We start from the raw sequence: 14,446 nt of genomic DNA, 5'->3' as shown, positions 1-14,446 counted from the left end.
ATTCTTTAGCTGCAACTTATACTCTATCACAATTTACAGTACTGTGAAAACAATAGTTACTATTGCTTATGAAAACATAAACTTTGGGGAAAAGTAGCAATTTAATAAACAATAATAAACATAATTTGCATTCAGATATCTAAAGTTGGGAAATCAGAACATGAATCTATCCTGTTACAAAACCTCTAGTTTAGCTTCATTCCATTTAAAATACAGATAGCAGCAAATGGAATTCTAGTAAAAGCCAAGACAACAAGGTAAAGAGAAAGCTCCAAAATACATAGTGTTCTATACTAAAGAGAATTCACAATTTTAAAACACATAATAATAGTGCAGACTTGGTTTTTAAAAACAGCTTAAAAATTTTCCTTGTTAATTACTGTCATTTGTCACACTTTTTCAGTTCTCTGCTTACCATCATTGGAATTTTCAATCATAACATTTCATTTTAAAAAAATATCTTTCAAATAGTACGTACTTAGCAAAACTAGTTACAAGGGTTGATCCTGATGCTCTACATAGTGAATATATCTGGAGACTTGGTCTATATTTTTATGTGGCTTTGAAACTTCAAAATCTGTGTGGTAGCAGATTAATGCATACCTGAGGTGTTAGGTGAGGTGAATCATCCAGTAAATGAAGACTGTATATTAATTATAATGAATGCACACTATATTCTGCTTTATTGTGAGTCTGTAGAAGCAATGCATTTAGAAGAATGCATTTAGGGTTTCACCTGACACTGTCACTAATAAACTCACCAGGAAGATAAATTCTTAGCAGAAATACCTTTTTATCCTATCTACTCTAGAGAGTCCTTCTGTGAACTGCCATGAGCATGAACCATTAATCTTATTTTCCCTGCAGCTTGCTAAAATTCAGAATATGGAGTTGCAAGCTCATTTATTTGGTGAGAACTCTGCTCATTGTTAAGTAAGTAAAAAAATTAGGCCTTTCATTTTCTGAAAGTGATTGAACCTAGAAAGATCTACATCAAGGATTTCTCAGGTGTATTCGTTTATTTTGTCACTGGCAGGAGGAAAAGGTTAACTGCACACATGTTCCTGAGGAGGTACAGAAAAGTAGCAGTAATGTTTGCCTGGTACTGGTGGTCCACACAGTTTAGGAAACCCTACCTTAGGGTACCTTGAGAGTTTCCATGAAATGAAGGCCATCAAAATTTCCAAAATTGTTTTTGAGGAGGTTTTTTTTGTGGTTTCTTACAACCCTTGCAATGTAAAGAGCAGGACTTCAACTGAACCCAGTCCCTGCAATTATAGTCTACACTTGTTATAAGGCTCTCCATTATAGCAATCTCTCTGATATAAATCTACATCGAATCTCGGTTTTGTGTATATCTGCTTTATCTTTTTGCCTTGACAGGGTTTTTTGTGCAATTCATAGAATTGGTACTGTAGAAACTAAAAAAATGTTTAGGAAAGAATTTTATAGAATAGATTTTACATGACACCTGTTAGTAGGAAATACCTCAACATTTATATTGCTTTGAAGTAATAAATACTTAAATTAAATATTGAAAATAGTTTTATTATCTATAACAATCTAGGGTGTAAATCAATTTAATTTATTTAGATCTAAAACTCTTCTTGTATACAAACCTGGAGTTTTAGTTATTGTTTCATTAACTTCTCTCACTCCTTTACCTACAAGTAAAAAGACAAATTATCATTTTAATGAACATTTTCTTTTTAATAGAATGTTAAAACAATACCTAATGGATGCAATCATCTCTTATCCAGTAGAGCCACATTTGAAACAGATATAACTAGTCTTGAATACTTTACATGTTCAAACCTATACATTTACACAAAATTATCAGAAAATAATTTAGGTAAATAACATTTATACTGTGGAAAGTTGTCTGGCTAGATAAGTATTTCATACATTTAGGTCTAAAACTTTTATATCAGTCCCAGTGCTATAAAAGAGAGCCTTATAGAGGGGACACATACTATATCTAATTTTGAATAGTATACTAAATATGGTAAAAATTGTGTTAATAAGGATTGATACTTTTGTGACACAAACCATCAAAAGCCAGATAGCTGGATTAAGATGACAGGATCAGATATCATGGGAAAGGGTCACAACTGATGTCATTTGCTGTGTTTCTGGTACACTTGCCAGAGTTATGTCCATTAACCCTAGCTCAAGTTGTGGGCTTTAAAAAGGCTAATGTCACAAAGGAAGGCTTGGTCTTGCATGTTTTTTATCTTTAGGAGCAGAAATTCACTGAGTAGACTGATAAAGTACTAAGAAAGCACAAAAAGCGTGGGACACTCAAGGATAATTACACCTAAAGACTGTAAGTCAATTAAAAAAAAGAAATCTTGTCTTTAGAAATCTTTTCTGTATTTTATCTTTAATTTAAAGAAAAAGTAAAATTTACAAGAAACATACAAGATTGTTTATCTCAAATTACTAATTATACAGTACCTATCAAAAATCACCCCTTAGGGAACTAGAACAAGAAGATGAATTTTTATATGTAGATCATATGTCTTCACAATGTTGAAACAAAGAAGTCTAACCATACATTAATGAAAAATCAAATATTGTTCAAACATCAAATCTATTTAGTGTTCTTAGACATATTAGAATTAAAACTCAACTTGCAAACATCTTTCCCACAGCATCTGACTATTTTTCCTTTATTCATATTCTAAATAGAATTTTGTTTTATTTTTCTGAATTGGGAACTTATAGCCTTATTTATTTGCATGTGAAGAGCCCTCATAACTATATACTTAGAGTTACTCTAGCAAAAGTATATGAAATTTACACGGATATAAAAAAAGTGGAATCTGGTGCAAAGATGTGTTTATTTTTTCATTTTATAGTTCATTTTTATTTTAGAAGATTTTTGTAGACAAAAAGCATATCTGAATGAATCTAAAAGCCAAACTACGAAATGTATCTTCTTTCGTTCCTTACAGTAAATCATATATTAAACTCTGAGTACACTGAAATACTCCTTAAAACTGTGATATAAAGATAAATAGAGTCAAAAATAATACTTTATATTATTTAGGGGCTTTTTGCTGTTTTTAGGGTTAAACTTATGTATGTGTGCCTGTGCATTCACACACACATATCCCCATGTTTTCCTCCATGAGTTCTGGATGCTATACTCACTTTGATTTTTTTACTGTTTCTTTCATGAAGTAGAAGCTGTTCTGTCATATGCATCTTTAAACAGTAAATGGAAAAAAAAAAACCTAATATATAAAATAACGATGTCAGGGAAAATGAAATCAAACCAACTAGGGTCCAACATATCACTTGAGTAATGACTTACTTTTACAAACAGGTGATTTTCCTGTCCATTTCATATCTGGTTTACATGTCCGATGCTCTGATCCACCAGCAAGAAAAAATCCTGGCTGACAGGTATACACCAAAGTATACCCTAAAGTAGGAAGATCTATCGCTTTCACATCTACATGTGCCGGTGTCTCGGGCTGCCTGCAAGCATGAGCTGCAAAGGGTTTTGCAGAGTTAGAAAAAGTGGTAAACAGCTTCAATAGATTAGAGTATGTAATTTGAAACAAAACTATGCCAACTTGTTCCCTTTCATTAGGTAAACTCTGTACAACTTTTAGAAATGTCAAATAGCTATTATTTGTAAAAGTAACACTCTGATGCATAGTTTTATTGTTGTGGGAAGATAGAAATGATATAATCACATATTTTTGAACAATAAACAAAAATTAAATCATGATAGCAAACAGACAAGAGTTGAAATGATGGGAAGCACATGGTGCAATGTCTGGTCCTGTGAATTATTGTACTGTCACAACTTCGAGCATTGCTCCCACTCAATGTTGTAAAGAGCCTTGAAAATTACAGATCGGTTATCGTGTTAAATAAATTCATTATAAATTTCAATTAAAATAAAGGTTCCATAGGAAGGCTTTGTCCTAGTACACTGACTATAAAAGATACTTTTGCTCAGTATAATTCTTTTTCTGTGCTCCACGGTGTTCATTTATAACAACCTGATGATCATTGGAAATAGGATAAGAATCTAAGGTCATTCTAATGAATTAATTTTAGTTTAGGTCAGTGTATTTTAATACAATAGTTATTTGATGTCCTCCAACCCATACAACACTATAAATATACTAATCATTTGCATACCCATGCATAGCCCAGAAAACCTGAATTTTGCTGAGTTCTAGTTTATGATATACAAAATACTAGCCAACAAAATAGCCCCATGCATATTTCAGGCCACTTTCTGTTCTCTAGTAACCCAGCACACAAAAAAACCTCTAGATTAATTTAAAGCAGCTAATGCACACACTTTTTTGAGTAAAACTGACAGAATTATTGTGAACTTCATTAAAAAAAATCTGAAAAACCTTACTTCAAATTAATAACCCAAATAAATCTTTGATCTTGGAATATGAAATAAAAACTTTTTAAAATACTATTTTAAATAAAGTTTACTTTTTTGTAGTATACAATTTACTATGAATTTCCACATGCATCACTTTGTTACTCTCTTAAAATTGCATAGTATTCTAACTCATTAGATAAGAAACCAGACTTACGAATGCATTCAGACTGTATGCCACTCCAAGTTAAGTTAGCAAGACAAGAACGGGTGGTAGATCCCTGAATATGATAACCTTTTCTGCATCTGAAAAAGACTGTGCTTCCAACCTAAAAATCAAAACAGAATTTTAGATAAAAGAGGTATCCATTATGTGTAGTCAGGTATCAAGACAGTAATGAGCTACTAGATAGATATTTCTCACAAATAAAAAAGTCCTCTTTTTACAGTTTCTAAACTTTTTTTCATGTGATGAGAAGTTTGAGCAATTGATCTTTTGTAACCCCACTAGAAAGCAATAAATGGAAAAATATTGACAAGGCTGTGCACATGGAAAAGAACAACTCTCACATATTTTGGCTTATTAGTTCGTCAGAGTGACAGAAGCAAGTTAAATGACTGAGACGTCTTTCTTTCCCGTACATCACTGCATATATTTCAATAGAGCTTGATCTAAAAAGTCTGTTTCAGAGGTTTCTCATTGTGTGACTTGACTAAAAATGTTTTTTAAGATGAAAAAGAAAAAACTATGAAGAACTGTTTCATCTACAAATAAATTCACTAGAGAAAACTCCAGGCCACCATTCCTAACACTGCATTTGTTACTATAAACTACCCATGTTTTACCTGAGATGTTCAACTAGCTGAGTTATGTTATGGAAATCCTTCCTATGGTCAACTGTGATATGACCTTTCTCAGAAGAAAAGGTAAATGTAAAAATGTAAAAAAGGTAAATGAGAAAACTCTTTAGACTTCCTCTGAGAACATAAAAGTGTGAAAACTAGATACAAAATTGCATGTGCCAAAGAATTTTCCTAAGATAATAGAGAGGGATTTTGTGGAAAGTTCTAGTAGAATGGACTTATTGATGGTATTGACAAAAGTAACCAGAATATAACTCCAGGCCAAGATATTAAAGGATGTGGGGCTGACCAGTAAAGCACTGCTTTCATTTTGGGTAAAACACCTTGGCAATAAACATGATTGGATGAAATGAAAAAAATCCACAAAAATTATTATTATTTGAAATTATATGACTTAATAATAAAGTAGTATATCACATGGACAAATAAAAGAAAGTTGGAAATCAGTAGTGATCAACACATATTAATAAAACAGCTTGTAGGTATATAAATGTAGATAACTCTACATTGCAAATGTCACAAAAGGACTTCAATGGACATTAAAAATGGGCAGTTATCTTCAAAAGTGGCTACCTGGTAACTATAAACTCAGTGTTATGGTTTAATGCAGCAGCCTGCAACTAAGCACTAGAAAGCTGCTTGCTTACCCCTCCCCTTCCCCCATGGCGGGATGGGGAGGAAAAATGGACAAAAGGGGAAACTTGTGGGTTGAAATAAAGACATTTAATAAGGCAACAAAGGAAGTACTCATACTACTACTACTACTAAAAGTAATAATGATAATAATAATTATAATAATGAATTTGCAAAACAAACTATATACAATACAATTTATATCACCATCCAATGACCAATTTGCAGCAAGCCTCTGAGCAGCAATCATGTAACCCCAAAATCACAAATTACACTAAATTTCAAAAAAAGTTAAAATCTCCAAACAAGAGAGGATTTGAACTCATGGAAAAAAGACAGCAAGCTCTCTTCCTGCCCACTGGCCAAACCCCATTCATAAACTCAGCATGACAACTATGGTATGGACTACTTCCATTGGCCACTTTGGGCTAGCTGTCTGGCTGCATTCCCCCCCAGCTCCTGCACACCTGCTCATTTGCTGAATATGAGAAAACAGAAAAAGACCTTGATTTCATAGCAACAACTGAAAACCTCAGTGTTATCAACATTCTTCTTGTACTAAATCCAAAACACAGCAGCTACTGGGAGGAAAATTAACTCTATCTCACCTGAAACCAGGACACTTAGTTACATTAAAACATACTATCACGACAGATATTCAGCAAATGGGACCTTATAAATGCTTATAAATATCTCAAGGGTGAATGTCAGGAGGATGGGGCCAAACTCTTTTCAGTGGTGCCCAGCAACAGGACAAGGAGCAACGGGCACAAACTGAAGCATAAGAAGTTCCATCTGAACACGAGGAAGAACTTCTTCACTCTGAGGGTGATGGAGCACTGGAACAGGCTGCCCAGGGAGGTTGTGGAGTTTCCTTCTCTGGAGATATTCAAGACCCGCCTGGACAAGGTCCTGTGCAGCCTGCTGTAGGTGACCCTGCTTTGGCAGGGGGGTTGGACTAGATGACCCACAGAGGTCCCTTCCAACCCCTACTATTCTGTGATCCTGTGAAATGCAACACCAGCTCTTCCTGAAGTGGCTTGGGACATTCACTGGTATTTTTAATAGTGAAATTACTGATATGGTTTTGGAGACCTATCTCTTTATACCTGTTTTTAAACATATTCATCTCTCTATCTTGCCAAGGACACACAGCATATCTGTAGTAGAGACTAGAAAAGATCGTGTTTGGTCTTGACTCCCCGTGATCTTCCTTCTTGTGGAATTACCAATTCTTGTAACAGTAAGTAATGACGAACTGCAAAACTTTCCCCAAGCCAAACAAATAATGTCTAGATTCAAGGTAATTACAGAGTTATTTTCTTTCTCATTTTACAGGTAAAAGCAAAAACAAAAGCAGTGCACTCCTTGTATAATACTTGGATATAAAACTTTGGAGGCATTTTTAATAATCACAGTGCAGTGAAGCACAAAAGGCACAAAATGAATGGGGCGAGACTGGATGATGTTAGATAGGGGAAAACCCTTCAAAGGTCTGCTACCTGTCATCACATCTTCTGTAATGAGGAAAGATTGTTAAAAGCTGGTTTACAGAAGCTTGGCTAAGTCATACAAACAGGAAGCCTATATATCACACATAAAAAAAAAAAAAAAATCTACTTCACTAGTAACTGGAGAGAAGTCTACATCTTGTTGTACCTCATAGTGATCTGAGAGTGAAAGCACCTATTGAGAAAGACTACGTACAGAACAGATGAAGACCTGCTATTGCCTCTAGAGGTGAATGAGAAGGGAAAATTAGCCTTCATGTTCAACAGACATTCGAACGGTGAATTGGCCAGTACAATTCTGGTATTAAAGACAACTTGTGAGACAGATAAAAGGAGGAGAGAAAAAAAACCAAACCCCTGGTCAAATTAGATGCAAAGATTAGAGTTGTGTTTAAAGTGATGATGGGGACAGGTACAGGGTCAAGATGAGACAACAGACAGAAAGGCAACTGCACCTAGAAGGACTTTGGGGTGCTGGTTGATGTAAACCTCAACATGACCCGGCAACGTGCACTCACAGCCCAGAAGGCCAACTGTATCCTAGTCTGCATTAAGAGAAGCGTGGCCAGAAAGTCAAGGGAGGTGATTCTGCCCCTCTACTCTGCTCTGGTGAGATTCCACCTGGAGTCCTGCATCCAGCTCTAGAGCCCTCACCACAGGAAAGACATGGACCTGTTGGAGCGGGTCCAGAGGAGGGCCACAGAAATGATCAGAAAACTGGAACAGCACTCCTCTGAGGAAAGGCTGAGAGAGTTGGGGCTGTTCAGCCTGCAAAAGAGAAGGCTGCAGGGACACCTTGTTGCAGCCTTCCAGTACCTGAAGGTACCCTACAGGAAAGCTTGAGAGGGACTTTTTACTAGGGCATGTAGTGATAGGACAAGGGGTAATGGTTTTAAACTGAAAGAGGGAAGATTTAGATTAGATATAAGAAAGAAATTCTTCACTGTGAGGGTGGTGAGGCACCAGAACACCTTGCGCAGAGAAGCTGTGGCTGCCCCCTCCCTGGAAGTGTTCAAGGCCAGGTTGGGTGGGGCTTTGAGCAACCTGGTGTAGTGGAAGGTATCCCTGCCCATGGCAGGGGGGAGTTGGAACTAGATGATCTTTAAGGTCCCTTCCAACCCAAACCATTCTATGATTCTATGATTCCACGATTCTGTTACTAGAAGAAGAACCATCTTAAGGATGAGGCCACAAGATATTGATAGGGGAGAAGTGCCTTGGCATCTGCAAGCCACGCAGGAACAGAAGGTGAAGAAAAGAGCTGGAAGTCACAGCAATGACAAACAGCACAATTGCAGGAGAGATAGGGTACCAATAACCAGGGGAACTTACAGAAAGGATTTTTTAAAAAACTGTTCTACTAACTTAATAATAATACCATGTAGCACACTGCTCTAGGTTCAGATATAAACAGGAAACCCAAACAGAACATATTTTAGATTCCAGTCAGAAATATTTACACCTGAAGAATCTATCCACGTGAGGTTAATCAATCTATATAATGACTGTGGACTGGTCATTGTTGCATCAACGTTTATTTCCTCAGTCACTTTTCTGACTGCCACTTGGTAAATTAATAAGCTGTGAGGAATCTGGAAATTATAGAAAGGGCATTTATCACAGAGAACCTGGATCCAACACACAGAATAATTTTGCCTTCTCTCACTGAATGAAATGTAATGTGAATTGCTAATTCAGTAAAGCCACTTGCTGACTTTTTTGTAAAGGACTACAAGGCCTTTGGTCAGACAGGTCTTTGGTAGGTATTTACCGACTATTCATCAATGTATGAAAGAATTATGATCATAAAGCAAAGTAATAGTATCATGTCATATCATATCCGGTAATAAATTTTTAAATAGTCCTCCCTACTGAAGTCTCCTAAAGGATTTAACATACCATACATTGCAAGGTTAGAAGTTCTTTCTTTAAGCTGTATGTTAAAAAAAAAAAAAAAGCTTGGAATGAAGCTTGAGATTTTATTAAAAAGGAGTGGAAATTTCCTAAGGTTTAAGTCAGATATTAAAGCCTGCGGACAATCTAATATATTTGTAACTATTAAATGCATCTTCATTTTAGAAAGTTGATTAATAAAAGAAAGAATTACCTCATAACCTCTGGAACTGTTTTGTATTCCAAAATGTGGAGTACCAGGGTCTGTACATGTATTGTGAGCTGGATCTAATATACAATGTAAAACATAACAGATATTATTATGGTATAGACAGAATACTATAAAATTGTTTGCAAAGATTAAATCATTTCAACAATGTCTAGTGATGACAGGAACTGATTTTTTCATGATATGTGTGTATTTCTACATACTACATTTGTATTTCCAATTACGTTTCCAAGATAGATCACAGTACTTTGTTTCAGTACATTGCCATTGTTTAAGGTTAGTTTTTTGCAGGTATCTTAGGTGGTGTGGACTTTAGAGTGAGGATTGCATTAATTTTTGCTAAGATCATCATTTTAAACCTTTTTGCATACATAGTATATCCCACTCTTCACAGTGCAGGTAAAACATACAGGGAAATATTTTTCTTCTCTTCTTTCCCAACAAACAGCTTAATGATTAAGGTAGATTTCTAAAAATACTCCAACCCCTCAAAAAGAACAAACTTCAAACCAACCTGCTTTCTTATAATAAGTCAAATACTTAATTTTTTGACAGATTTTTTTCTATGTCACCAAGGAAACAAAAATTTCAAACGGACTACTGCCTCAGTTCTTGATGAAGAATGAAAACACAGTCCATCCACAAAAAAAAAAAGTACGCCAACAGATCATAACTAATTATCTGCTGATCAGTTTCATGAGTGTAGTTTAAGGCAGTGAAACTATTTTTGATTCAGCAATGTCCACTTCACATTCTCATGGTGTATTTGGTTTGGGGATGCCCAGTCACATCCACCAGGCAGACAGCACAAGCCTTGATCCAATGGATATTTCTGTACTATGTGACTCCCCTGGCAACCAACTCTGCTTTTATCCTGACACTGCACTACAAAGAACGCAACTTGGGACTATATTTCATGTGTAACCATGTTTAGTTTTCTGTAGAGGGAAAACTGAACTTATCGCGTACAATAATGTGATATGTCATTTCACTCTTGGTCAACTTCCAATTTCAGTGTTGACCATCAGTAGAGCATAACAATTCAACTGGACCGATATTTACCAAGGCTTCAAAAGTGAGATATCTGTTGACCTAATGTGCGAGAATAAAAACCAAGCACAATCCTGACCTTGAGCTGCTCGAAGAGCTAAAGAACTTTTTACTAATTATCATCAGCTGGAATGCCATTACTAATTATAGACACATGCAGCTGAATTGACTTTTTAAGATATATCTCATTTGAAGAAACAGTGGGGAAAAAAGGAAGAATTCTCATAGTATTTTAAGGAAATTATCAATGTCCAGAAATAGAAAAGCTTGCCATCATTTGCCATCACATGGTACTTCTATGTGTTGTTCTAGGTATTGTTCACTAACCTTAATTTTCAAAATGCTTGACAATGTTATCTGTAAGTATTTTAGATGATCTAGTATTTTCCTTTTACTATAGCATTAAAACAATGATGTAAAAGAAAAGCTATGTCTTTGATACAGTATCTTCCATGTAATTTTACATTATGCTTTATAAAATATAAGTAGGAATGTCATTACAATATTTTCAAATTTGATTCTTCACAATAGACCTGAGATTTAGCTTTTGTAAACTTTGTTGCCTCTGTTACATGATATAGATGTAAGATGGATTGCCCAGTTCATAAAAACTATGGACAGAAAGAGTTTTGAGCTGGTGTCAAAGAATTGTATTGAGTATTAATGTCTTAATTTACAAATACAGGCTGCTTTAAAAAATTATGCTTACCACCTTTATTCAGAGTGCCCACTCCAGCTCTTCCACACAGCCAATATCTCAGCAAAATATGTGGGCTACAGTCTATATCTGAATGTGTTTGCTTAGCAATATCAAAGAAAATTTTTCTATTATAACACCAAAATCATTTTCTGTAGCAAGTCACCCCAAGTTGGATTGGATTCTGATGTCAGTGGGAGTTACATGTGCCCAGCACTTCTGTCCGTTAGCTAGTTTGATTATGTAACATGCAAAAAGCCTATCAGTTGCACATTGGTCAATGAGAAACTGATAGTACTTGACAGTTTATCAGAATTTCAAAGATCAGACACAGCATGATTCATCCTTTTGAGCTGTACAAGCCACTTTCACAAAGTCCAAAAAGCTTTTGGATTTTGGATTGATTCTGACAAATGCCTTTAACTCTCAGTGACAGAATCTGGTCTTTTAACTGCCAAAGTTTTCTGCATATCTAAAAGATTCTAAAAATAGATGGAACAAATTTATGTGCTTGCACTTATTGATGTTCTGCTTTTCCAGCAGACAAGCAATCATGTAAATTTACAAATGACTTCATATGTGATTGTGTTTATGCTAAATTTTCTATACTTGAAATATAACCTTATTTATCTAGTTCTTTTTATATTACACAGACATTTTCTGTACATGGAAAGCTAATTGCTAGATTTATGATAGTGTAATAGATTATCCAGAATATTCTCAGTAGAAACAGTGTAATTAATGGTAGTTATTACCAATGCATGTTGGCTGGATTCCGCTCCAAGTACCATCTGCTTGACAGAACCTCCTTGAAGAGCCTATCAGAATAAAAGGGGGTCTGCACTGAAAACTAACTTCAGATCTGTACGTGAAACCTTTTCCATTGAGGCGTCCTTCTGCTGGAGTACCAGGATCACCACAAAACACAGCTAATATTTAAAAAAGGAAAAAAAAAGAAGTTATTAAAAACTGCACATTTCAACCTAAGTATTCTACATTGGTTTATGTGCAAGTCAGGCACACTGAATATCAGTGCAAATGCTATATTCATTTACCTGTGTAGGACTGCAGATCAGATAAATTCTTGACAGCAATTGAAAATTAATTGTCACTGTTATAGTTACTATAAGCATAAAACTTAACCTGGAAAAATAGACCTTCTGAGACACTTAAACGCTGATTAGATTTGGATGACAAAGTAATCTCAAAGTAGAGAATGCTATATCACAATGCTTCAAAATTTATCCAGTTTTCACATCAGTCACCCTCAGAAGAGTAGGCTAGAAATTTTTGCCCGAATTAAGTAAAAGGAAAAATGTCTGTCAGAGTCCTGACAAGATTTCAAGTTCTGAAAGAGATTAGTTTATAGATTTAGAAGCTGAAAAACAGATACAAACAAGATATGAGGGCATGTACTCTCCTTCAGGAAAGAAAAAAGAATTTAGAAAGCAAAGCAAGGCTATGAGCTTAAGGGTTAGGATCCTTGTTTTCACCTATCAATGGAAATGCAAACAGGGAAGAAAAAAAGGAAAAGCGTAAGAGAAAATTTTAATCATCATGCTTATCACTAGACAAATTCAGAACATGCAAATAGATTATCAATAAGGCAGATGATGACTGGTCCAATCAGGTAATAAGAGATGGAGGTGACTTTTGGGGAGAGAAAGAAGACCATGACCTTAAATGGGCACAACCACTCAATTTCGTAACAAGGTGTGGTTTTTGGAAGAAAGAGGGAGAATCCTGCAGTAGTCCGTATATTTCCGGATCTAGCTGAGTCCTTTTCAAACTGCGAGAAACGGACTCCAGCCCAAGACAACTGATTGTAGCTTTGGTGAAGGCCAACACAACTGCACCTTGAAAACTTACGCAAACATTGAGGGATGTCTCCCCGCCAAATTCCTCGACCCTCACAGGAGAGAATAGCTGTGTTAGACAGCTGATAGCCTTCTGCACAGCTGTAACTCACACTGGCACCCCAGCGATAATCAGATCCTTCCACTTTCCCGTAGAGTACTGGTGGAGGAGGTCCACAGGTAATAGCTGTGTCACAAAAGGAAAAGTTGTAATTTCAAGACTTTATATGGTTTAGGAGAACACAACATAATATCTATTCATACTTTTGAAACTAAAAAAATATTTCATGCTGTTCAGTTCCAACAAAGCATTCCTGTGCTGACAGAGCAGCCTGTAATAGACAGAAAACCAATTTGAATAACAAAAATACCACCTCTAGGTTTAGGAAGTTCCTGAGCTCTAGGTTGTTGGAAGTCAGAAGATCTTACCTAGTTCTGAATCTCTTCTCTACATATTCATTACTGATTGTTGTTGGCAAAAGGCTACTGACCTAGGTAAAAGTTTTCAATAAACACTGCTTATTTCAACAAATATATTTCTATGATTCTACAATTCTAAATATTTGCATTTTATTTTAAAATAATTTTGCAGCACTATTTAAAGACCTTAATATGACTTTGTTCATTCATCTGCCCATTTTCTAAGGCTTTCAACACACAATGGACATCAACTCCATTGGTAATTAGTGGCTAAAACACTTTAAAAATATTCTGATGTTTTCCAGCTTCTGAACGAGTGTCCAAATCTGGACATGAAATCTGGAATGACCATGTTTACATTTACACATCAGTTCTTCGAACAAAGAGCGCAACTGTAAAATCACTCAGCCAGTGATTTTTATAACAGAAACTGTGGTCTGTGGAATACATATGCTAAAATTTAATTAGTAGGCTAGACTTAGCTATCACTTTAAAGCGATGCTAGACAAGTTGGCAGTCTAGGCCTTTTACAAGCAGAAGATGCTCTAGGCTGTTAAATTTACTCCCTGAGCTGCTGTAGTAGCGCTAACAGCTTTCACCAGGCTGCCTTATTTGCATTTCAGCCTCATCCCCACTATGACCTTTATGTTAGCACTTGTAATTGGCTATTTGTGAAGCATCGTTTTGGCTATTTATGATGACTACACTACTGCAACAAGGGAATATTTTATAGAAAGTTTGGTTTGCAGGATCCCTTTATATAATTTTTGGCCATGTAAACCAAGATAAAAGGGCCCAGAAGGGAAAATGGATACTTCATTCCTAGCATTTTAAATTGAGCAGTCTGATAATCTTCATTGCAGAGTGAATTGGTTTTACCGTAGTCATTAATGTTGCTATTCTGAAAGATATTATACTACAGCATATGCATAA

At 35.5% G+C, this 14,446-nt stretch overlaps 1 protein-coding gene across 1 annotated transcript in view; it reads right to left on the bottom strand.

The window, feature by feature from the left end:
- Nucleotides 1-14,446, bottom strand: part of CSMD1 (CUB and Sushi multiple domains 1) — a 1,295,699-nt gene that overhangs the window by 18,410 nt on the left and 1,262,843 nt on the right. The window contains exons 60-65 of the mRNA XM_075445037.1: nucleotides 13,107-13,280; nucleotides 11,993-12,166; nucleotides 9,476-9,549; nucleotides 4,578-4,689; nucleotides 3,320-3,499; nucleotides 1,620-1,664 (exon numbers count right to left, since the gene is read on the bottom strand). Of these exons, the coding sequence (XP_075301152.1) occupies nucleotides 1,620-1,664; nucleotides 3,320-3,499; nucleotides 4,578-4,689; nucleotides 9,476-9,549; nucleotides 11,993-12,166; nucleotides 13,107-13,280 (759 nt within the window). The remainder of the gene's footprint in view (nucleotides 1-1,619; nucleotides 1,665-3,319; nucleotides 3,500-4,577; nucleotides 4,690-9,475; nucleotides 9,550-11,992; nucleotides 12,167-13,106; nucleotides 13,281-14,446) is intronic.

This window comes from Opisthocomus hoazin, chromosome 2 (genome assembly GCF_030867145.1).
Source record: "Opisthocomus hoazin isolate bOpiHoa1 chromosome 2, bOpiHoa1.hap1, whole genome shotgun sequence".
Lineage (NCBI taxonomy): Eukaryota > Metazoa > Chordata > Aves > Opisthocomiformes > Opisthocomidae > Opisthocomus > Opisthocomus hoazin.
This window is presented reverse-complemented; position numbering and strand designations above follow the sequence as displayed.